At 38.3% G+C, this 25,733-nt stretch overlaps 1 protein-coding gene and 1 long non-coding RNA gene across 2 annotated transcripts; one reads left to right on the forward strand and one right to left on the reverse strand.

Annotated features, from left to right (window-relative positions):
* The first annotated feature begins 2,778 nt into the window (after nucleotides 1–2,778).
* Nucleotides 2,779–7,360, forward strand: LOC105440461. The gene is made up of 3 exons (XR_971656.2): nucleotides 2,779–2,944; nucleotides 4,210–4,359; nucleotides 5,548–7,360. It is a non-coding gene; the product is annotated as an uncharacterized LOC105440461 (long non-coding RNA).
* A 17-nt stretch (nucleotides 7,361–7,377) lies between these two features.
* LOC100890200 lies at nucleotides 7,378–25,384 on the reverse strand. Its single transcript, XM_030972387.1, has 13 exons — nucleotides 25,175–25,384; nucleotides 24,725–24,793; nucleotides 23,720–23,806; nucleotides 22,431–22,466; nucleotides 21,769–21,814; nucleotides 20,309–20,448; nucleotides 19,195–19,329; nucleotides 18,247–18,381; nucleotides 12,992–13,105; nucleotides 12,411–12,487; nucleotides 10,443–10,637; nucleotides 9,981–10,167; nucleotides 7,378–8,850 (listed from the first exon to the last, which is right to left on the reverse strand). The coding sequence occupies exons 1-13, from the start codon at nucleotides 25,226–25,228 to the stop codon at nucleotides 8,683–8,685; spliced, it is 1,443 nt and encodes a 480-aa protein (XP_030828247.1). The 5' UTR covers nucleotides 25,229–25,384; the 3' UTR covers nucleotides 7,378–8,682.
* Nucleotides 25,385–25,733: the final 349 nt, after the last annotated feature.

Consider the following 25,733-nt stretch of genomic DNA (forward strand, 5'->3'; position numbering starts at 1 on the left):
AGAAATATCTTTGTGGTTTGAGAATTTGTTCAGGATTGTTTGTATGTTGGAGGGTTAGTACAGTAGAAGGAATGTAATGAGTAACATTTCATACAAAAATTACCCAGTTTTTTCATCAATTTTTCTGAACATGACATGTATTTACATCAAAAAATGTTTTGTGTGCAAGTTTGGTTCAAATAATTAATTAATTAATTAGCCTTCAACAATGTTACCGAGTCACTTTGAGTAGAAGATGCCATTGATTGTTAACATTCTTCAACCATGGCAAATCCCACCCAATGATGCAGATAATCAATAGTGTCATAAGAAAGGTTCATGATATGAGTCCATGATGTATTAACTGAGCAGAAGTCACATTTGTTATTATAATGCTTCAGTTCCAATATCAATGGTCATGATTTTTCTGAACATGACATTTATTTACATCAAAATTGTTTTGTGTGCAAGTTTGGTTCGAATCTACTAAGTTTTATTTGTGGTCACTTTCAGAACTCATGATTTTGTTTGAAAGGTAAAAACCTCTATTGAAACACTAAATGATAATAGTGATAATGCACCCACCCCAACCTCTCGACTAATCAAAGATGTTCATCCAGTAAAATTGTTGAATTTGTCAAAGTTGAATTCTACCTTTAAACATTTCAGTGACTAGGAAAGAGAGGATAAATTAACAGAAAATAAGGAAGAACAGTATTACATGCACGACCTAATCAAGGTTAACTGAAATAGTATATGAAATTGTAAAAGATGGGACTAAAATGATTTGTAATTTGACATCTTGCAGGTACAAGAATGGACAGACCGTGAATATTATTTGAAGTTAAACTTGCAATATAATTTTATCCTTGTACAAAGTCTTTTATAAATATTTGAAGGGCATTATATGTTAGTTTTCTATTTAGTACAGACTGTTTTCAGATTTTCCATTAGCTTAATTGTGTAAGCCTTAATATTTCACATATCTGAAATTAATGATGTCTTTTTGTGAAATGCTTGTTTGGACTTAATTTTAACACTGCACTCAGGTACCCAATGTTGATTATCTGAGGGTTTTAATGTTTGCTTTCTTTATGTTTGTACCCTCCCATTCCTCATCATTTCCTTCTCTCAGCCTAAATTCATTTCTATTCTCTCTTTTAGCCTAGGATAATAACAGTTATGTGTTGCTCTGAATAAGGATTGTTTTGTGTTTCACTACATTGAATATGGGTATGTTTCTCTGTACAGATAAAGACAAATACAAAATGTACATACATTGTAGATCCGCCATAGAGTTTGTACTATTTTCTGTAAATATAAATGCATGTACATTGTATAATAACCTGTACATTTATACAAAGTGTATTATACAAACCATTTCTGAGTGCAAGAGTAGAGAATAAGAAGACATTTTTAGCCGTGTTTTGAGGTGCTTGTTTGTTTTATTCCTTGTTTTTGTTCCTTTTATTTTCATCTCTTGTTTGTGATTGTGATGTTTTTTGTTGTTGGAGGTTTCATGAAGAGAGTACCATGAGAAAATGATAAAAGCTGCATAAAAACAAAACTGTGTTTATTTTGTATTTTGTTACCATTGTCTTTATAGGAGTGAAACAGAGTGTCCATTGCTAGCAATGTGTTGAATATTGGAGGCAGATCCTCAGGCAAAGCAACAGATTAGGCCATTTTCACAATGTAGTCAAATTTAAAGCATAAATCTTTGTCACGTGCCTCGTTACAAATTATGTAATTCACCTGTAATAAATATGATTGTATTTCACTAGTCAGAATGTGAGAGGGGGAATGGTCTACCTGTCAAATGTAAAGTTTCAAAGCCATTTATCACAGGTGAGGGTGCTTCCATGTTCCTCCCCTCTCTCTCCCTCTTGTTATTCATCTCCATCTTCTTTTTCTCATTATATATTTTTTTTTCTTCCTTTTTTTTCTTTCTTCCTTCATCATTTTTTTCTCCATTTCATGGGGAGGGGCACACAAAGTGATATAGTCGCTATATACAAAGCGATATTATTTTCATTTCTTTTCACATGATAAAAGCAATGACAAACAAGTAAATGGAATGATATAACAGAAAATTAGCATTGAAATATCTTTGACATTGTTTATTTTAGTCTTGTAATGCAAAATAATTTGGTTACAGGAAATGAAAAAAAAACGGAACCTACTTGGAAGCAATACTTGTTAGGTGTAGATTCGCACAATAATAATATACATTCATACAACTATTTTTTTTTATGCGGAATAAAAAAACATGACAAAAACAAACAGTAGCAGGATGACAAGATGAGGATGTTACATGAAGATAATAAGAATGAGAGAGTGACAAACGAGAAAACGGCAGATCGAAAGAGAAGAAGAAGACAGAGAGAGAGGGGGGGGGGGGGGGGGGGGGGAGGAAAGAGAGAAAGACGGAGAGGGAGATCGAGAGAAATGGTGTCTATGATATGGAAACGAATATCATACACAATTTTGATGTGAAAATAGCCACTCGATCCCGCCAAATACGAAAACAACTGGGGATCTATAGTTATTCTGATACGTCTGCGCCAAAAAGTGCTTGAAAAGTTTAGGGCATTTTTTAATCGCTTTCAGCCCTATACACTGGGAGATGAATAAGTATGTGATTCACCCACTTGATTTAGAAAAATGATAATAAGAGGGAGACATTTTATCTTAAAATGAATAGATTTACGATGAAAACAAAATCAAACCCGGATCTCTTCCTGTCGAGTCAGAATACGTCATGCGTCATATAATAATAGAATTCGTTACTATACTCGGTACACATGACATACGTGACTTGCATAGGCCGCATTAGAGTTTTCGACGCTATTGGTTCAACACGCACATAGCATTGGCTGGTAAACATAAGAAGCCTAAATTCGCAATTACCTTTGGAAGAAGTACTGAAATTGTTTTAACAAGATGGTATGATTGATAATTGACGGTGAGTACTACTTAATTACATTTCTAAGGATTATTAATAATGTCAGTGAAGTATTTTTGAGAGTGTATTCCTACTCGTATTCGCACTCTATATATCATATGTATATCAGTGACTTGCAGAAAGATATCCTCGTCTGTATGCAGGTATGTGCACATTATTGTCCATGCACCTAGCTGTTTCTTGGCAAGGGTACTTATTAATAAAATATGGTGTGAACATTAAAACGTGCAGAAAGTTGTGTTTCATACTTTCATTGCTTTTTTTTTGCTGCAATATGATGTGAAGTGTGCAATCTACCGGCTGATATGTTGTCAATATATATACATATAATGCGTGATACAGTACATCATCATAATAGACAATCATTCAATAAAATATCATAGTACAACTACAAGTAAAGATTTAGTTTGCCTGCCCCATTCCTGGCAACTTATAAATGCTCATGGGAATCACAATGATTTTCATCCTTTGTTTTGTATGATTTGTTCTCCTACATGTATGTAATCCTCTGTATACACTTTGTTTTGCCGAATAAATAATATTAATAATAATAAAGTACGTTAATTGTAACTTTTCAGAATTTTAAAACCAAGCTTTTTTGTAAAGATTATGAAAGGCATCATTTGTTGCAATAGTTCAATCTATTTCTATTACCGGTATGTGTTTTACTCTGTAAATTAGCCTGTCTGTACTAGTTTAGCCAGGGGGGATCAGGCACGTAGCCAGAGTTTGATGTTTGGAAGGGGCACATATATATGTAACCAATCGAGGCCAAAAAAAGGGGTCTAAAAAAGTTCAACTGATCTTGGAAATCTTGGCTATAAGTAGTGCAATGGGGCTTTAAGAGTAATTGCATGGGTTTCTTGTAAAGCTGAAACTAATTTGAGATTTTGAGCTCTAGCTCTAATTACAAAAAATGTCATAGATCTACATGCAGCATAAATGTCTTTTTCTTCCTGGTCAGGAACTGTAACTAACTTAAATACTTATTATTTCGTCTATGTGTCCTATATTACCTTAATATATATGACTAGGATTGATCGTAACGTGCCTTCCTAATGCTGAGTACACCTAGAAAGAATGTATAACTTGCAGGTAGAACCCAAGTTTTATTTATGCCATGTATCCCATGTACCAAAAATCTGTGTCCATTGCTTTTCATATGTGTGTGTGTACCGGTATGTGATTTTCAGCAAGATTTTGACATTTTTTCATAGTTTTGTTGATTAAAATTCGATATTGTGTTCTTTTTCTTCTCCTTACAGCCTGCGCCTACGTGGGTTGGCAAGTCCGCAAAGTCTTCCGCAAGTGTACCAAGTCTGGACCGGCGGAAGGGGATGTGGACAAGCTAGCTGATAGCTCACCAGATGGCCAGGGAAAGTCAACATGTATCCTCAGGGGTGACCAGTCAAATGGTAAGGCTAGTAGATTAATTCATAAGTACATGACTTTTAAAAAGCACAATTGAAAATAATTTCCTGCTTTTCCAAAAAAAATGTAGATCTCTTGTGCCCCTTAAGACTGCTTGTGCCCCTGAAAGGTAAAGGCCAGTTTTGGAAACGCCCCCTCTCAAAAAAATGAAATGGAAGCTCTTATTACCTATCATGTGAAAGAATGCGTTTTGACTAATACGTGATGATACAAATTTTGCCGAGAAACTGCCTACTAATTTATATATTTGGTAAATTATTATATCTATTTGGACCTGATAGATATTGTGCACGAGTTGCGTAGTCCCATATACATCTTTCTGTGTACAGTGCTTGTAACTTTACCAAGACTGGGCCAAATTTCTTATCATTTTGATGATTCCAGAACCTTGCAGTACACACCAATACTTATATGCTAGATGATCAACCTTTTCTGATCGATTCCACAACGTTTCTTTCACAATGCAATCGCATGACCATAATTTTCTTTAAATACTCTGGCACTACATTTCCTTATGGGAGAAAGTAATTTTCCTATTATTGTCTGGTTAAGGAAATGTATTTCAAGTTGCCTACATTGCCATTTTTAATCTTCTACTTGGGTCTTTTCCCTGTTTGCATCTCCCCTCTCTCTTTCGTTCATCTTCTTTATCTCCCTCATATTTTAATATTCTAATCTAATTGGTCAGTGTCAAGCGGAATGTATGTAAATTTCAAAGCTTGTGTGTTTGACCTCATGTCTTCTTATCTTTCCTCATTTACATTGCTGTTAATCTTTATATTTTGACTTGGCCATATCAATTTTATTATAAGATAAAGATACAACCATGCAAAAGATAAGTAGATTATTGTTTGTTCTGTTGTTGTTGGATTTATTTTCTACTTGTATAAAATATTAATAATTACCATATACATGTAACGTAATATTATATAATTTTGAATGTTGTTATCCCTTGATTCTTCAAATTTGGTATATTAATATCTTACCAAAGGAGATGTAATAGCAGGAATATAGTGCCCTTCAGGCTCTCAGCACAATATCTCTCTGAAACGCAATCTCCATTCTCTTGCTCTATAGTGAATGTACCATGCTTTTTGCATTTTCTCCAGTTTCCAGTAAATTGCATTTGTATTATTCTTTCATTTCTTTTTCTCTTTCTCTCCACTCTCCAGGTGTTGCCAATGGGAAGAGCAAGACGTACGAGCAAGGGAGCAACGGGACAGCGCCGCCCCCTGCCTGTGACACGGGAGGATGATACTAGTAACCCTTTTGACGCCAGTAACATAATCTCACACAGTCAATGTGCTTGTTATTAGATGAACTGGTATTGAAAGGGGTCAATTCATAATTTCACCCTCTGTGGCCTACAATTATACATGATAACTAATTTAAGTGAAGTTCCATCACATACTCTCCTATAAGGTGAACTCATAAATATCAATTTTGCATCCCGTTTCTTGAAGTGGAATTAAGCATTGTATCTGTTTGACATGTACTTTGGAATTGCCCATCACCCATTGAAGTAAAGCAAACACTTGTGTCTTGACTGACCCAGCTAAATTGGAAATGTCCCCCCCCCCCCCATCTTCTCCAAAGATAAGGACCTGACCTAAACTACCTCAATGAACTAATAATATTGCTGTCCTCTCATGTGACAGGGACATTAAAGGGCAAACCAATCTTTGTAACAAGTTGAGATTTTGTTTTAAAAATATTAACAAATTGAAAGAAATTAAAAGTTGATTCCTTAGAAATTATGTTGACAGTACGTCACAGTGATATTACTGAATTACCAATTTCATTCAAATTTATTAGTAAGTTTCTCAGGTATTTCTGCTGTCTTTCAGAGGAGCTTGCAATAGAAAGTTGGATTTTCCTTTAACATGAAGGCACTTTTGCAGTGCCATATATAAAGTCCTTTGTAAAATCCAAAGCAATGATAGTAAACTTCTGGTTATCCATGATATATAATGATTTCTTGTTTTGTGATTAGGATGTTTTTTATTGAACATTCTTTGGCCCTACATTCAACCCTTTTATGAATTTGATAAAGTGAGCATTTGCACAAATTTAAAGCTGCTTAGTCCTGTTAAATGTCCCCATTTAGATAGTTGTATGTACTGGTGCTGGAATTGCTGAATCATTATCCCACCCTGTATTGGAACTTCACTTAGAAATTGTAGAAAAGTGTATTACCGTATTAAATTTGTTACAACCTATCTCATTGCCGTTATTGATAGGAGAAATCTTTTCTTTTATTCATACCAGACTTATGATAGCTCAAAACTGAAACTTCCCAAACTGGGAAGAAGTTTTTGCTGGAAGTTACTTCTGACAGACGAAAAGAAAAGGTTTCTTCTCAAAATAATGGACAATCATCGTTCAACATGTATTTCTTTTAATGTGGTGGTGGTGGTAAATGTGGTGTATGTATTTATTTTTAAATGAAAAGTTGGAAAGTGTATGAATGTACATGCATTATATAAGGTGTAAATGTCTTTCATAAAGTTTTGGGATCTCTCTCTTTCTCTCTCTCTTTCTCTCTGAGTTTAATTATAGTCTTTTAGATGATGATATGATTTTTTTCTTTTAATCTCTTATAGATATTTTTCATCATTTGCTGATGGGGGTGTAACCCAGAGAATGTTGTTCATTCAAGGAATAACTGTTTTTGAGAGGCATCACTTATTTGATCTACTGGTATTGATGCATTTTGTCTAATACTTTACAGATTATTCAAATGGATTACACGTAGTACTCTTCATCATTTCTTTCTTCTTCTTTTTTTTTGGGGGGGGGGGGCAGGCAGAGTAATTTTGCCCAATAGATATTGACTTAAGACTACAAATCTATGCATAATCAGATAAATGGACTATGTTAATTTGACCATTATATATATTTCTCCTATTTTTGTAAATTGAATATCCTTGTGTCTATATTGCATAAAATGTTATATATTAAATAAAAAAACAATTAAAATCTTTACAATGGTATACACATGTTTTTTTACTCATTGTTTATTGGATAAGAATAATGTTTGTAAAAATAGGTATAATTTCTTCCAGAGATATATATATTTATAGACAGTGTTTTTCTTGATAGGCCTAAACCCATTTAACATGCATTTTAAGTAGCTGAACATAATTATGATTCGGTATGCAGTGTCAAATACATGTACATGTATTTGCTCAGAGAAAAAAAATGTTGCCTACAGGTAGCATCCTAAGTGAAAATATGAAATAAAGGAAAGAAATTAACAAAATGTTGGTAAATTCATCTCAAATGAAATTAAAAGGTCAGGTACATCCAATTTAATACACTGAATGAATAAGTAAATGTATGACAGATCACTTAGTTGTTGAAGCTAGGGTCGTGAAATGTTTCAGTCTGCTTCTAATATTACCTGTTACAAGCCTCTTAAAGCATTTTACAGGTTCGATAAGTCTTCGTTAAAATACTTCATCAACAAACTATGATAATCAATGTCCATAATTAATATATTCTGTATAGATATTTTTCTTTTTTAAATGAGCTTTTCTCCCACTAAATATGAAAGTATAAAATGCATGTAACTCGTTGTACACAGTACTACATCTGGTGGCGCTACTTTGAAGACTATAGCTATAGAAAGTGATAAAGTATCTATTAATGCTTTGTATAATTATGATGGCCGAGATTTTTTCTTCGAAACAAATCATCGTACATAAATACAATCGATAACTGCGAATGTAGTCTAGGAATGAGACAGATTACATGGTGACGTGTGATAAAATAATGAGATTGAACTGTTATTTGTTAGGTGTATATTTTATGAATATAAAAGGAAGAGAAGAGAATTGGGAAAATGTATGGAGACGGGTGTCAAAGAGAAAAGAAACTGTGATTTTGTTTGTGTGGAATATGAGACAACGTAGAAAAAGATTGTGCAATTTAGCTTATTAAAACGAGTCAAACGTCTAACTTCTTAAATAAACCTTGAAATCAAATGCTAACTGTAGTGCTTAATAAATTTTTCTTAAAGGACTGCTCCAATATTAAACATATAAAATGCACATGGTAAAACAAGATCTGACATGCAGTGATACTTCATAATTCCTTTCACCCGTTACCTTTCCGTTACAAAAAAAAAACGTCCAGTGACAAATCTAAGACAGTTGCATCACTTACATAACGTCACAATTACTTCATCTCCCCTCTCAATTATTCACTCCACCCCTTAAAAACGAATTATGAAAATAGCCATCCACCCTGCTATATGAGGTGTCCCTAAAAAAAAGTTGTCGATTGCCTCCCTCCGTCGCTTGATCTTAGAGAACGAGGATGACAGATACTGCAGCCAGAACGACCACGGATACGATGGCGGAGAGTGATTGAGCTCGACCTTCGGTAGGTGCAGGTGGTGTTGGATGTTGGTAGTCGGCGAGAAGGGGAGCAACGTTGAGCCAAACATCGACATCGTCAATCGAATCCAGCAGCTGTACATCAAACACATAATATGTTCATTTATCATATTCATATTATTATTATTATATAATCATTCTTTTTGGTTACAGCAAGCCATGGTACATTTAAAATACCTTGGTAATATATTTTTTCTTAACATCCTCTCCTCGTAAAAGACCTTTTATTGTTTCGCACTTCGTACTAACTAAATATGGAATCGGTGCTTTCTTTCTTTAAATATCGTGGCAGTGATGGTCTCTTCAAATTGATATTGAGGTACAAATCCAGGCATTTGTTTTTATTGCTCTAGGAATATTTCAGAAAAACAATGCGTTAAAAATAGATATGTTGATGCGCAGGCGCGTAGCCAGAGTTCGACGTTTGGGGGGGCACATACATGTAATCGATCGAGGTAAACAAAAGGGGTCTAAAAAAGTTCAACCGATCTTGGAAATTTTAGGGGGGCACGTGCCCCCCCCGTGCCCCCCCCCCCCCCCCCCGTGGCTACGCGCCTGTTGATGCGACATCAGACAATTTCATTTTTGTCCTGCAGGTTGTATCAATAAGATTAATTCCTTATTTTTCATCTTTATAACATGGGGTGAGGGATATGAGATGTGGAAATGGTATTGATCGTGCATCCAATCGTAGGTCCATGATCAAATGCAGAGACAACGGTATGCCTACTGCAAATAAGTAAACACATTTCTAATGGTAATAATATTGTTGGTACACGGTATTTTTCCAATTTCTAATTTTATTTATTTATTTATATAAGTATTTGTACATATTTCTGATATTTATACCGGGTAGCACATTTTCACCATAAGTCGTGCTCTTTCATGAGGCATTGCTTGGTAAGAACACAATGCATTAATCATGAATGAAAACTCATAACAATAACATAACAAAATACAGAAGGAAATAAGTATTATGTACACAAATTCTTTGGTACCGTCTTAATAAAAAATAGACTTATTCAACAAAATACTATTGCATATTTGTAATAGGCCTATATCCTATTATTATTGTTACCGTTTCAAATTCAAAATGTCAAAATTTGGTATACATAGAAGAAAAAAAGCTTTTTTTTTTTTTTTTTTTTTTTTTTTTTTTTTTTTTTTTTTAGAAGAAGAAGAAGAAAAAAAGCTTGTAAAATAACCTTTTGATGCTGGTATCCGTTTTGAGGCAGCGCGAACCTGTATCCAGACGGACACGATCGTGTGTTGACGTCATAGCTGCCAGCAGACACACTGAATGTCCAATCGGTTGTGTCCGAGAGGCTCTGACATGCAAAGTAGAGGTTTTGGGAACAGTCTGTCGGTGTGTACCAACGACTGTTGGTGCCACTGTGGAGTGCAAGAAAAATGCATTTATCAATTAGATTCCAAAGATGCCTTTAGAAATAAAAACCATCCCAATGTGTAAATCTCACACGAAAGTTGATTTGTGGTTTATGGAGACTATAGGGAGTTTCGTGTCGTATTCATCTTCTTCTTCTCTTCTTCTTCTTTGCTTCTTCTTCTTCTTCTTCTTCCTCTTCCAACATACTTGAATGGGGGCGTGGCCTGCCTTTCTACTCCCCCCTCCTCGATGGCAAACAACGCCCATACTTCCCACTCACCTGAGCTTGATACACGACGTCGAATCGGTGATTGGTGTCGCTGGCTCTCCTTTAGCCCACGTATAGACGGCTGTCTCCATCAGTTGAGGGTTGACCTGATCACCACCAGGGTACTGAATGCCACACTTGACGAACTCGCTGAAGTCTTCGATGATCCCCACTCGTGTAGGACCGTCGATGTTCTCATTGTCGAATCTATAGTGGAAGGAAGGCATAATAAAGGAAGGCATAATAAATATTGACGCATACATGCAATAAGAACCTCACATGAACATGGCACATAGACCTAACGGTACTTACTTGGTGCTTGTAGATGATTTTAAGATTATGCAAAATAATTCACCAATATCATCATGCGGTTGACAGTATATAAGTGTTGTTCATTTACTCCTGCCCAAAAGCTACCAATATGGGATGTATGTCTTTTTTAATCTTTCACTAGAGTATGCCACAAATTGATATAAGTACTGGGGTCGTACCGCAACGTGGGATAATCCGATAATGCATCCCTGTTCTATACCCTCTCCTCATTCGATGGCCCTGTTTCCCTCACATTTCATCAACCTAGTAACCCCCACCCCCACCAATTCCCTTTCAACCAGGGGTTCGTCCCATGGGACACGTCCCCCTCAATTGTTTTAGGGGCCGGGAATCGCCCCCCCCCCCGGAAAATTTGAAAAATGCACACAAAAAAAGTGTATAGCAAATACTGACTAAAGACTGCAACAAACTTTTAGGTTCTGGAGGGCCCAATAGTGCAGCGTTTAGACAAATAAAATGCAAACATTTTCTCGCTCGATAGCAAAGTGTTTTTATACTATAGTTTTGCTAAGGAATATAATAACCTGTGAGGGTGAAGTCACTTCCGTCACCTTCACCCCTCTCGTTCTCTATGCTCCCTCCAACTAGCGTAATGGTGGGGGGGGGGGGGGCTTGGGGGCAGTTGCTCCCTAATAAAATTCAAACGTGGTTTATTTCTAATTCGATACTAGCGATTTACAAAATAATGTTGCTGAAATAGCATGGTTTTTCCCTGAGCTTCCGGGGGCTCTGCTCCCTGGACCCCATCAAGGGCCCTAAGGCGGGCCCCTGGTTGCTCACGTGACCGCCTAAAACCCCTTAGATTCTGGGAGCTACGCCCCCTTTACCCCACTCCAATTAGTGACATGCATGCAAGTGTCACAAATAAGGTATCAAAACATGCTCATCCGACCGTAATTAAATGCCTAAAACCCTGAGCTTCATGGGGTTACGTCCCTTAACCCCCGCCGGGGTTTTGCCCTTGGAAACCACGCCAATTTACGCTCCACTCGCTTCGCTCGGTTTGCTCTACCTGATCGTACATACTTAAGCACCCCCCCCCCTTTTTTTTTGGAGATGGTCCCCCTCCCCTGGCGCTCAAGGTGTGATTTTTCAAATTTTCGAGGGCCCCCCCCCCCCCCCAAAAAAAAAAAAAAAAAATTAGTGCTCACTACCCCCCCCCCCCCCCCCCCAACTGAGCGGATTATCGACCGGCTGTTTCGCCGCTAAATATTTTCTCACGGATTGGGCCCCCTCCCCTGCCGCCGGCTAGATCCGCCTCGGGCGGGGCCTGCATGTAACATGTAAGAGTGGGGTGATGTGGATTTTTGTTTGTGTGCCTCCCCCCCCCCCCCCCCAAAAAAAAAAGAAAATAAAAAAACGTTTCTGCTCATTACGCCGCTGCTCCCTCGTTCCTCACATTTCGTCCCCCCCCCCCCCCCCCGTCATGAAAAGAAATCGCTAGATCCATACGCCAATGCGCGCGTGTGTATCTGATGTGAATACATTAAAATATCTTTAAATGTCCAATAACATAATACTAATAAATATTATTAACTTATTATGCAGATTAAAAGAAAAAGATAAATGACATTAATTTATACTCTCCTTAGGAAACAGCGGTTTTTATTGTTTTTATTGTTTATCATCAAAAAGAATAGAACTTACACATAATGAGTGCTGTCGCTGTAGAATCGGAGCGCGTTGGTCTCGTTCTTTCCTCCACATTGGGGATAGTTAGAGAACTATATGACAAGGATAAGTTTGAGAAAAAATTAGAAACATTCAATAACTATCGTCTAAAAATAAAAATGTTATGTCAAAATATCACTGCTCCTTGAAAGTGTTTGTATTTCTCGTTATTATTATTTTTTGTTACCTGTATAGTGTACTTCAATTTAATGCAGATTTCAATCTTGGACGTGATAGCATGACATCGGTATATTTTACCCAAGATGCTTTACAGAAAATACTCTCTGTATAGCGTCTAAGTTCAAAGAAGCAGCAATCCGAGGGGGGGGGGGGCGTTTCATCAACATTTGTCAGCCAACAACTGTCAGCACTGACTAAATTTGACCAATCAGAGGCCTGGAAAATAGTCGGTGGCAATAGAATTGTCGGTAAAAATGATTATTAGTCGCTGAAAACCACCGACTAATTGTTTCATGAAACGCCCTCCTGGGGCCCCCAACGCCCCCAACTTTAGTTGGATGAGATTTAAAATAAAACCACTCCTGTGACCCACTTACCTCATTCCGTTTCTTGTCCTTCCAGAATCCAGGATGGATAAACTTGCCCTGATGGGTATAGAACTCATCAGTTCCTGCTGTGGCAAGATGAGCAATCACAACGCTTTTGCCATCCTGTCGATCAAAAATAATAAATAATGCAAGTTTTTCTTATCTCACACACAAAAAAGGGAGATATTTATTTATTTTTATAAAAATCTTATTTGATAATGATAATAATACACAGCATTTATTAGGCGCTTAATACAGTTGTGTCTAAGCGCACCATTGTCTGTCTACAAATTACCAAGCAAAACTTATAATAAACACACACATTATAAATCTGTTCTTTATTCAATAAATCATGCATATATAGTAATACAAATACAAATGAGATCAAACATGAGTCTTTGATCAAAAATAAGGTCAAACAAATAAGGAATAAGATGGTGGGCACCTCCTTTGACCGACTCACGACTGCGCCGTGTAGAATATAATTCATGAATTAAAAAGGTGCGTTTTCAGCAAGGGAATGAGTATTATGAATATGCGCTAGTAATTTATCTATTTATTTATTCATTTATTCGTTTTATTCAAACCGGGTAACTCTCTCAGTATTGAAGTCATTTTTCTGACAGGCCCTCTATAGATTATAGGTAATAAATACAAAGGAAATTGAACAACTGTTTGTAGTGTCAAAGAAAGTTCACTTTCCTCTTTTTGTGCACTAAATGATTGACAACCCTGAAAAGAAATTTGTTTCTTTCGATAACTTGATATATTTTTGTATATATTTAACTTTACAGACGCCTTTATTTCTTATTTCTTTTTTATCATTACTTTTAGTGATATAATTATGATTTAGAGGAAATACTTTATGAAGAACATGTCAAATTGCAGACGCTATGTGAATGATGAGGTCTAGAAAATGGGAACTTTTAAAAGTTGGAATCTGTCTTATAATTAAACCAATCGATTAGCGGTGACCCGAGTAAAAATGACAAATACTCTTGAATCAGACATGACAATGACTGTTGGTATTCCCTCCTAGTTCCTTGAGCCCCCCCATCCCAACTCCCATGAGCAATACTCCTAGTATTAACCCCAGGCGCGCCGGAAGCAGTTTGGGACTGGGGGGGCAAACATTCCAGGGGGCTCACTTTCCAGGGGCAGTGACGTAATGAGACTGGAAGTTCGGAAGGGGGGGGGGGGCACACGCAATTTCTGCATCACCACCAGTCTTACACGTTACATGCAGGTCCCGCGGAACGTTTTTCAAAGTGGAGTATTATCGATCAGGTAGAGCGTAAATTGGCGTGGGGTCCAGGGAATGAGCCTCGGCAGGGGGTCAAGGGGCTGAGCCCCCGGAAGCTCAGGGGTTTTAGGTATTTATTTACGGTTAGATGAGCATCCAGGGGCCCTCTGTAAGGCAATTGACGTGTTCCAAGGGGGGGGGGGAGAGCCCCCAGAAGCTCAGAGGTTTTGATATTTAACTACGGCCAGATGAGCATCCAGGGGCCGTCTTAGGGCCCTTGGTGTGGTTCAGGGGGCAGAGCCCCCGGAATCTCAGGGGTTTTAGGTATTTAATTACAGTCAGATGAGCATCCAGGGGCCCGCCTTAGGGCCCTTAGTGGGGTCCAGGGGGCAGAGCCCCCGGAAGCTCAGAGGTTTTCGGTATTTAATTAAGGTCAGATGAGCATCCAGGGGCAGCCTTAGGGCCCTTGGTGGGGTCCAGGGGGCAGAGCCCCCGGAAGCTCAGGGGTTTTAGGTATTTAATTACGGTCAGATGAGCATCCAGGGGCCCGCCTTAGGGCCCTTGGTGAGGTCCAGGGGGCAGAGCCCCCGGAAGCTCAGAGGTTTTAGGTATTTAATTAAGGTCAGATGAGCATCCAGGGGGCCGCCTTAGGGCACTTGGTGGGGTCCAGGGGCAGAGCCCCCGGAAGCTCAGAGGTTTTAGGTATTTAATTAAGGTCAGATGAGCATCCAGGGGGCCGCCTTAGGGCCCTTGGTGGGGTCCAGGGGGCAGAGCCCCCAGAAGCTCAGGGGTTTTAGGTATTTAATTACGGTCAGATGAGCATCCAGGGGCCCGCCTTAGGGCCCTTGGTGAGGTCCAGGGGGCAGAGCCCCCGGAAGCTCAGAGGTTTTAGGTATTTAATTACGGTCAGATGAGCATCCAGGGGCCCGCCTTAGGGCCCTTGGTGAGGTCCAGGGGGCAGAGCCCCCGGAAGCTCAGAGGTTTTAGGTATTTAATTACGGTCAGATGAGCATCCAGGGGCCCGCCTTAGGTCCCTTGGTGGCGTCCGGGGGCGGAGCCCCCGTAAGCTCTGGGGTTTTAAGCATTTAATTACGGTCAGATGAGCATTTTTTATACCTTATTTGTGACATTGGCAGGTCACTTTTTTTTTCTCCGTCTTTCTTTCTTTTTTTCTTTAACATACTTTTTCAAAAAGGAGGGGGGGGGGGGGGCTCGAGCCCAGCCACTTTGCAGACCATGACATAAAGGCTTCTAAATTAGCGTATTTCGCCTGACTGTAATTTGGGAATTTCTTATTTTCCAACAAACGCATAAAAAGGTATGACTTAAAAAAGAAATGGAGAAAAAATGCCGGAAAATCATGTCACAACATCATCATTTGTAAATCAATTGTTTCGAATAAGAAATACATCACCCCCCCCCCCCCCCCATCAGTACGCCAGCGTTCAAGGGCTCATGTCTTCTCACCATAGGCGCCGGAAGTGGGGGGGCAGGGGGGGCAGTTGCCCCCCCCAGTCAAAAAAGTGGGGGGGCAAAACGCATTTTTGCCCCCCCAAAACGCCCCCCCCCCCCCCTCCAAAAAAAAAAAAAAAAAACAGTAAAAGAATAAACATGGCTTGTATTTTTAATCCAAAAGAACGTAACAATAATAAAAACCTGAATTGAATCACATATACAATTCCATTCAAAGAAACGGAAAGTTCACAGGAATTAAATTTCATAAACATTGCGCATGCCACCTATACGGTATTTATCAATGGAGGTCTAATAGCGATACGCGCATATCGTGGACATATTGTGCGAGAATGGGAAAGCGTGTCCGTTTTTTTGTTATAGGGGTGAGAAGACATGAGCCCTTGAACGCTGGCGTACTGATGGGGGGGGGGGTGATGTATTTCTTATTCGAAACAATTGATTTACAAATGATGATGTTGTGACATGATTTTCCGGCATTTTTTCTCCATTTCTTTTTTAAGTCATACCTTTTTATGCGTTTGTTGGAAAATAAGAAATTCCCAAATTACAGTCAGGCGAAATACGCTAATTTAGAAGCCTTTATGTCATGGTCTGCAAAGTGGCTGGGCTCGAGCCCCCCCCCCCCCCCTCCTTTTTGAAAAAGTATGTTAAAGAAAAAAAGAAAGAAAGACGGAGAAAAAAATAAGTGACCTGCCAATGTCACAAATAAGGTATAAAAAATGCTCATCTGACCGTAATTAAATGCTTAAAACCCCAGAGCTTACGGGGGCTCCGCCCCCGGACGCCACCAAGGGACCTAAGGCGGGCCCCTGGATGCTCATCTGACCGTAATTAAATACCTAAAACCTCTGAGCTTCCGGGGCTCTGCCCCTGGACCTCACCAAGGGCCCTAAGGCGGGCCCCTGGATGCTCATCTGACCGTAATTAAATACCTAAAACCTCTGAGCTTCCGGGGGCTCTGCCCCCTGGACCTCACCAAGGGCCCTAAGGCGGGCCCCTGGATGCTCATCTGACCGTAATTAAATACCTAAAACCCCTGAGCTTCTGGGGGCTCTGCCCCCTGGACCCCACCAAGGGCCCTAAGGCGGCCCCCTGGATGCTCATCTGACCTTAATTAAATACCTAAAACCTCTGAGCTTCCGGGGGCTCTGCCCCCTGGACCCCACCAAGTGCCCTAAGGCGGCCCCCTGGATGCTCATCTGACCTTAATTAAATACCTAAAACCTCTGAGCTTCCGGGGGCTCTGCCCCCTGGACCTCACCAAGGGCCCTAAGGCGGGCCCCTGGATGCTCATCTGACCGTAATTAAATACCTAAAACCCCTGAGCTTCCGGGGGCTCTGCCCCCTGGACCCCACCAAGGGCCCTAAGGCTGCCCCTGGATGCTCATCTGACCTTAATTAAATACCTAAAACCTCTGAGCTTCCGGGGGCTCTGCCCCCTGGACCCCACTAAGGGCCCTAAGGCGGGCCCCTGGATGCTCATCTGACTGTAATTAAATACCTAAAACCCCTGAGATTCCGGGGGCTCTGCCCCCTGAACCACACCAAGGGCCCTAAGACGGCCCCTGGATGCTCATCTGACCGTAGTTAAATATCAAAACCTCTGAGCTTCTGGGGGCTCTCCCCCCCCCTTGGAACACGTCAATTGCCTTACAGAGGGCCCCTGGATGCTCATCTAACCGTAAATAAATACCTAAAACCCCTGAGCTTCCGGGGGCTCAGCCCTTGACCCCCTGCCGAGGCTCATTCCCTGGACCCCACGCCAATTTACGCTCTACCTGATCGATAATACTCCACTTTGAAAAACGTTCCGCGGGACCTGCATGTAACGTGTAAGACTGGTGGTGATGCAGAAATTGCGTGTGCCCCCCCCCCCCCTTCCGAACTTCCAGTCTCATTACGTCACTGCCCCTGGAAAGTGAGCCCCCTGGAATGTTTGCCCCCCCAGTCCCAAACTGCTTCCGGCGCGCCTGCTTCTCACCCCTATAACAAAAAAACGGACACGCTTTCCCATTCTCGCACAATATGTCCACGATATGCGCGTATCGCTATTAGACCTCCATTGATAAATACCGTATAGGTGGCATGCGCAATGTTTATGAAATTTAATTCCTGTGAACTTTCCGTTTCTTTGAATGGAATTGTATATGTGATTCAATTCAGGTTTTTATTATTGTTACGTTCTTTTGGATTAAAAATACAAGCCATGTTTACTCTTTTACTGTTTTTTTTTTTTTTTTTTTGGAGGGGGGGGGGCGTTTTGGGGGGGCAAAAATGCGTTTTGCCCCCCCACTTTTTTGACTGGGGGGGCAACTGCCCCCCCTGCCCCCCCCCCACTTCCGGCGCCTATGATTAACCCCTAACTTATCTTGAATTTAATTAACTTAACTTCAGTAGATTGTTAACACCGAAAGCCATTTAATTTTTTTCTGACAGAAAGCACAGTTGTTGAAAGTGGAATATGTATTTTCATGAGAATTTTCGTACGTATAATGAATAATCATCCTGTCTTGAGCAAAATTTTAAAATAAAATTGATTTCATACCTCTCGCATGGTTCTTAATGTAGGCCACTCGTTGTTGTAGTTGTTTCTGAGGTCAGCGGGGGTCAAGACCCGGTCACCAAGGTAACGCTCAAAAGGCCCGTTGACCGCGGCATCGTTGCCCTGATCATACTTTTCCTGTAACCAAGGTAACATTAAAAGAATGGGTATAAGGGTCGCAACCTGAGAATTAATCTATATCTTGTTTGAAATAAAAATAGACAAGACAATCTTATACTCATAAACTTAAGTTTATGTATATGGTTTTAAGAAAATTTTTGTAAAGATTTTTTTTTTTTTTTTTTAAACCATTCGACTTAAAAAACTTGTTTTGTAATAATCGACGTGCTAAGCATCGTATACAAGTCGAAACTTGATATTTTGATATGGGTTAATAAAATACATAAAAACTAATATTATAGATAAATTAAAAAAAATACACAAAGTTATCAACAGGCGTACGCAGGATTTTTTCAAGGGGGGTATTTTAACATTTATAAATCGGGCCGAAAATTTCGCAACGACTCAGCCAGCCGCTGAATAAGCGGGGGGGGGGGGGGGGGGGGGGGGGGGGGGGGGGGGGTAAGAGGTCACTTTTTTTTTCTTTTTTTTGGGTCCCAAAAAAAAAAATCGCAACGACTCAGCCCACCGCTGAATAAACGGGGGGGGGGGGGGGGATAAGAGGACACTTTTTTTGGTCTCGAAATTTGAAAATTTGACATTTTGCACCGTTGGGGGGGGGTAAGGTCAGCTTTTTTAGGTCGGCCATGGGATTTTTTTTTTTTTTTTTTTTAATTACAAAAAAAAAAAAAAAAAAAAAATCCAAAGGGGGGGGGGGGTTAGGGGGGTTTAGGGGGTTTACACATAAGGAATACCAAAGAGGGGGGGGGTTAACCCCCCCCCCCCCCCCCCCCCCTCTGTGTACGCGCCTGGTTATCAAGGTGTACGTACGTTCATATAAAGTCTGATGAACTCGCCTTCGTTTTCGTCCAACCACGCACCGATCTCTTCCACGGGTTGGGAGAAGAGAACGTGTTCGCTGTTACATAACTGAGCAATGGTACTCCCCAGATGGGCTATGCGCATCTGTATGGGCACATTGACACACACAAATGAGAATCAAAGGAATTAGTTATCGATACATGGTGAAACCAATATTATCGTGGAATATATAGAATAATTTAGTGGATATGCAGTTCCTAATAATATGCGGTAAAAGATGGCGTAGCGTGGGTCGATCAATGGGGGGGGGGGGGGGGTTGTGGCGGCGTCTCATAGAGTAGATAGAATATGAGAGAACAAGGTCGTCAAGTAAGGGGAGGGTGTGCGAGAGGTCTTATCGTCCTTTTATGTTGCCCCCCTCTCTCTCTCTCTCTATTTTTTTTCTCTCTCTCTCTATCTATCTTTCATTTCTCTCTCTCTCTCTCTCTCTTTCTCTCTCTCTCTTTCATTCTCTCTCTTCTTGGTCGTTCTGGGGGGGGGGGATTATACCTTCTTATCTTTAGCTACACATCTGACAGCTTGATAGTCTTCTTTATGCTACAGTTTTACTATATATGGGTGTAATAAAATGCAACTTATCATATTATATTGTGCAAAATCATTTTCCCGTCATATTGAAATTACTCGTTATGATTTCTTTTGTTGCAATGTAGTAGAGGTCAAGTACAATGGGTGTGTCATCAATGAAACAATGTCCAGTCAAATATTGACATCGCGGAGGCTGATACCAATCTTGACATTAAAGCTATAAATCGCAGATGAACTCAAATCAAAGACAAAGACACACAGAGATCTATACATGTGAAGAGCCTTATAAAACTATACTTTTAAAGAGATGTTAAGATTATGAATATGAAACATAAAGTCTTGATATTAGTATCATTATTAGCATTAATATAATTTGCATCATTATTGCTGCAAATGATCAGTTTAGGCCTAATATTGTAGTTCACAAAATGCAAAATCATCAATAAATTTTATTTTAATACTGGTATTAATTTTATGATTATACTTTATTGAATTCTATATATTTGTCTTTCTGTTTTGGGGGCTTCATAGTTACCTCATTTTCACAATACCAGTTATCGAGCTCGATGGCCCTGATTCCCATATTGAGAAGATCTGTCAAACTGAACTCCTGGTTAGCAATCCCAATACACAGGCTGGGATTGTACGGGGGTGGCCATGTACATGTATCATTAGCTGATTATGGAGGGGAAAAAATAGAAATAGAAGGAAAAATGGTTTTAAAGAAAAATAATTAAACAGTGTTTTAGATAACTTATATTTAAAGGTAAAGACCAGTATTGGAAACGCCCCAATTTCAAAAAATGAAATGGAAGCTCTTATTACCAATCATGTGAAAGAATATGTTTTGAATATTACATGACGATAAAAATTTTGACGGGAAACCGCCTACTAATTGATATATTTGGTAAACGTGTCGCGCTCGTGTGTGTAGTCCCATATACATCTTTCTGTGTACAGTGCTTCTAACTTTATGAAGACTTGGCCAAATTTCTTATAATTTTGATGATTCCACTAACCTTGCAGTACATCTATGCTAGATGATCAACCTTTTCTGATCGATTTCACAACGTTTCTTTCACTATGCAATTGCATGACCATAACTGCTCTTTAGCTTTAAGTATCTAAAAACTTATTCATTTCACACTTTTGCCTCTTTCACTCTCGGCAGGCTTTTGTTGTTATTGTTCTGTTAGGTTCTTCTGTTCCCCTTCTTTTTCGATATTATCACCTTTTAAAAAACTTTCCCCCTGTATTCTTCTTCTTTCATTCTCTTCTTGCTCTTTTTGTCCTTCTTCAATTTTTCTCTTTTCTATTTACGGTTCTCATTGTATTTTGTCTGATTCTTTATAAATCCACCAACGTATATGTGTATCATGTTTACGGGTGAAAAATAATGGTCAACCTTTAACAAGATAATTCAAAGTTCAGATGATTTATTCAAATCAGGAGCCATTGTGCCAATTACTTAATTACTTAATCCAACATCATAGTTTTGTTTATAATCTTAGAGGTTGACACACCGTGCGTCTTGGTCATTATATCTTGTGAACATATTATTATATAGCCTTTGCCCAAACAGTAGTCACCATGTACCTGGAGACGTCTAGCTCGTGATACGCCCACTTTTGATAACATTTTTATAATGTTTACTAAATGTATTTAGTGACGCAGTCGTAGTACTGACATGGGATAGAGAAACACAGTACCTTACTTGTATTAGTGAATTATTTCATTTTTTTCTTAAACTAGGGCATAGGTTGAATGTATATGCATTGTCGAATTGAGAATCGTACTTCCTTATTTAATGACAATTGCAATCGTTTTGTATAATTCTCTTCCGTATCAACATTATAATCATGTACGCTATTACTATTTTGTTCAATCGACCTTGAATGCGTATGCATTTTGATCTGAATGAATACAAAGATAACAGCTATGTCGTGACTAGAATTAATTAATCAACGAGGTAATTGGTATTTTCTTGATACTCACCCCCATACAAAGTTCCATACGGTCGGGTATTGTATGAATTATGTGCCTTGAAAAGAAAAGAGAATGTTACTGCAAAGTGGCATCATACTAGATCAACTACACACGTTATTCTACCTATAGTTAATACATGTCAGCTGAACAAGACTCTGTTATCACTGTTGGCCTATAAAATAATGATTAGCGAATTATATACTCTCCACCATTTACAATGTATAATCATTCTGCCACTAATAGACAGCTGCAATAAACGTTTATGACAGACCATAGAATTAATCTTAATGTTGCTATGCTTATCGATTTAAATGAATAAAACACCAACTTCCTTCTTCTTTTAAGGCACAAAAGGATAAATATAATACACTGTAAGATTCCCTACTAGTAACTACGAATTTAGTTTAAATGATATCAAACGTTACTCGAATAATATGTATACAAATTATATTTATTATCAATCGTATATATAAAAATGTTATAATGAAAATATTTTTTCATTTCATTGCAACAGAGATGTTTCTCTTTGACTAGCGAGTGGTATTGAACACAAGTACAAGAATGATATCATTACCAACAAAGATATAATTATTATGTAGTATTTTGTAAAGTAATTATTTATGAGAGGAATGAAACAGACTATAGCATAAAGTAAGTGTGTTTATACTTACGTCCAGGAGTTGTGCATGATAAAATGACAAGTCGAGCTGAAAGTAAACAAAACAAAAAAACAATTAGCCTGTCATAAGCGTTTATCTCCAATGAACTCGACTACATCTGTAAAAATATTATTACATTTAGAAAAAATAATAACATTTAGAATTGGAAACAAAATTGAGGATTTCCTCGACAAAGCTTTTGTACCAACAAATTTCAAGCCTTTCAAAAATGATGCAAATGACTTCCGAAAAAATCGTCCACAGGCAATTTCAATTTTCCATCACCTTTTAATCTGAATATAATTTTTTGCGGATATTGAAATTACCCCTGAATTTTTTTATTGAAAGTAGTTACGAGCATTCTGTTTCATATGAGACGAAAGATGCAAGATATAATATGTTCTTTTATTTTTCATCGACTTAATAAAATAACACTCTGCTTTTGCTCACCCTTTTGATTTCTGTATGCAAATATATTGTCACGCTTTGGTCTCTATCTATTATCATTATTAAAGTACAAAGCATATTTGAACAGAAGATTGTGAATACACACATTGTTTTAAATCATTATACTCTGCTGAGAGATTGTGAAACTGATAAACGTAATATAAGAATTGCCAAACCAGGGCGGCGGGGCTGAAAAATTTGGATTTCGGGAGGGGGAATTTATCCTAATATATTTTTGAGGTTTTCACTTTTGATCATATCGGCGAAAAGAAAAGAAAAAAATCAAACAAACGAACAAACAAACAAAAGGTCGTCAACATTTTTGCAGTTTGCCGACAATACAAGGCTTGACAAATCTAAATGTACCAACAAAAAATTTAAATGGAAATGTCACATCCCCATACCCTCCCCCTTTTATAGCGTTGCTCCTGTCCGTAATAACGGTCTACCTTTCTTCTAAAATGTGAATAAATAAATGCTGCTTTGATATAGCAAACCAGTATTTATTAGTGATAATACCACAACTAGTGTAGTTTTGTATGACCTGTTTAGAAAAAAAACATTTATTAGTGTTAATACCACAACTACTGTGGTTTTGTATTAGCAGTTTAGAAAAAAAGAATTCATTTATAAATTATCTTCGCCATTATCAGAGGAAGAAATGGAAGAAGAGGAAGAAGAAGGAGGAGGAGAAGGAGGAGGAGAAGGAGGAGAAGAAATAAATGAAGAAGAAAAAGGAGGAAGAGAAGGAGGAGCAAAATGATAAGAAGAAGAAAAAGGGAAAGGGGAGGGGGAGAAGAGACTTTTTTTCTTAATAAAGTAAAATAAATTAGGTAGATATTTTTCAATCTTACCTGTACTTCAACCTGTGTCTTGAGTGTATTTTGCAGCCATGCGTCTACCTCGACCGTTCCTCGCTCACAATGTCCAAAGTCATCACACTATTGGAAGAGGAGTGGGAGAACATTAGTCAGAATGGAATGGGGTGTTCGTGATGATGATGATGATGATAATGAAGATGTTGATAATGAATTTCCAATCTAATCCAGTCTATAAGATATTTCACACAGTGCTTGGTAAATTCTGGAGGTTTTTGTATTTCCTACATATTTCAAGCTTTTAGATTCACGATTCAAGATTCAATATTCAATGTATTGAATACTCGCAACCTTGACGATTGAATTGTTACTTGTTACTATATATTTCAAAAACTTATACAAATTACATACAGAGGGAAAAAAAACAGATAGTAAAAGTAAAGGTAAAATACAATGACAGAAAAAAAAGTGTACACAAATTGCAAATTTAATATTGATCTAGAAATGGGAAACCATGGGAATTTCATTGGAATAGAAACTAATTGAAACTAGGAAATTGTCAATTATGTGACAATTCATTTTTTATAAACATATCATTGTAGTATGAAACGGGGATGATGATGATGTAGTAATATGTAATTGTGAAGTATAGAGTATGCCCTAGCGACATGTAACCCCGAGCATTCAAAGCAAACTTTCTTTGGTATGTTCACTTCCCTGTAAAGTATTTTAACCCTAAACATGGTGCTCTCTCAGGGGGAGGAGTAGGTCCTCCCCAGATCCCGACCATAGGGTGACGAGAAATTCTGAATCTTGGCACATCGATAGGGCATCTTCTAATGAACAAGTCCGCCAAGTTGCATATCTACATCTGAAATGAAATTTGGCATTGTAAACTATATTTATGGAGAAAATCCATGGTATCAAACGATGCGTAAGATGTCATGAAAGCTAAAGGCTCCCATTTTGCCCGGACCCTTTCGGTGTTAATGTGTTTCTTCTTTTTTGTTTTAAAGGAATAAAAGTATGTTGTATGCTTACCGTACACACTACTTCTGTACTGACACCTCGGCAATCTGCACTTGATGATAAATGGTGGCACAGAACGATCTAAAGACAAAATAACATAGGAATCAGGATCACGTATATCATTCTTAGATAATCGGCATCGTATTTTACGATAATGATCTCGATTAAAAAGAAAACACTTTAATGAGCACATGACAAATACATAATATCGAAATGTATTGTTTGCATTTTATTATATGAAACACTCGGTTTATCTTCAGATCATAAGCAAAGGAAGTTGAATGTAATGATCTTGAGTTAGACATTGATTAAATGGGGTCACGGGTTGCATTTTTAAGATTAGTGAACAGACTCTATCCTATAGTTTCTGAAGTAGGACGACTCTGCTTCAATATAATTATTTAGTTCATTTTGTCACCGCAAAACTTACACTTTTTGTAAATAAAAAGAAAAACTATATACCTGCAAAATGATGATAAATCCAAGACAATTCTTCTTTCCTAAAATCTGCGCCATGTTTAGACAATTCTAAGCCACCAGGATGACTGAGTTCTAATAATATACCTGGTATTTGAACCAAGGAGATTTATGGTTATCTAGTCAAGCAAACAATCTGCATCCAAAGATCAAATATCATGTGGGCTGATAAATGGCATACACGAGGTATATCACCCATTAGACGTTTAGAAGCGCACTGAGATCAATCTACTAAAATGTTGTGGTACCGTTCTCATTGCAATTGAGATACAAACAAAGGGTAGTATTTAAAACGCCCTATTATATAAATCATCTGAGGACATTATCTCTGTGTGTCTGAGTCCCCAGCATATCGTAAATCAGAGTGTTACACACAGTTTCAATTAATCTGCGTGTATATACATGAATGATGTTGTTAAATGTGATGATACGGGTTTCATATACCAGGTACGATAGCGCTCTAGGAGAATAGGAAGAATATGAGTGAAGGCAATATCCGTTTAATGATTGAGTCAGAAAAGCTTTAAGTCTATGATAAATAAAG

Source organism: Strongylocentrotus purpuratus, unplaced genomic scaffold (genome assembly GCF_000002235.5).
Source record: "Strongylocentrotus purpuratus isolate Spur 01 unplaced genomic scaffold, Spur_5.0 spur5_scaffold_6, whole genome shotgun sequence".
Lineage (NCBI taxonomy): Eukaryota > Metazoa > Echinodermata > Echinoidea > Camarodonta > Strongylocentrotidae > Strongylocentrotus > Strongylocentrotus purpuratus.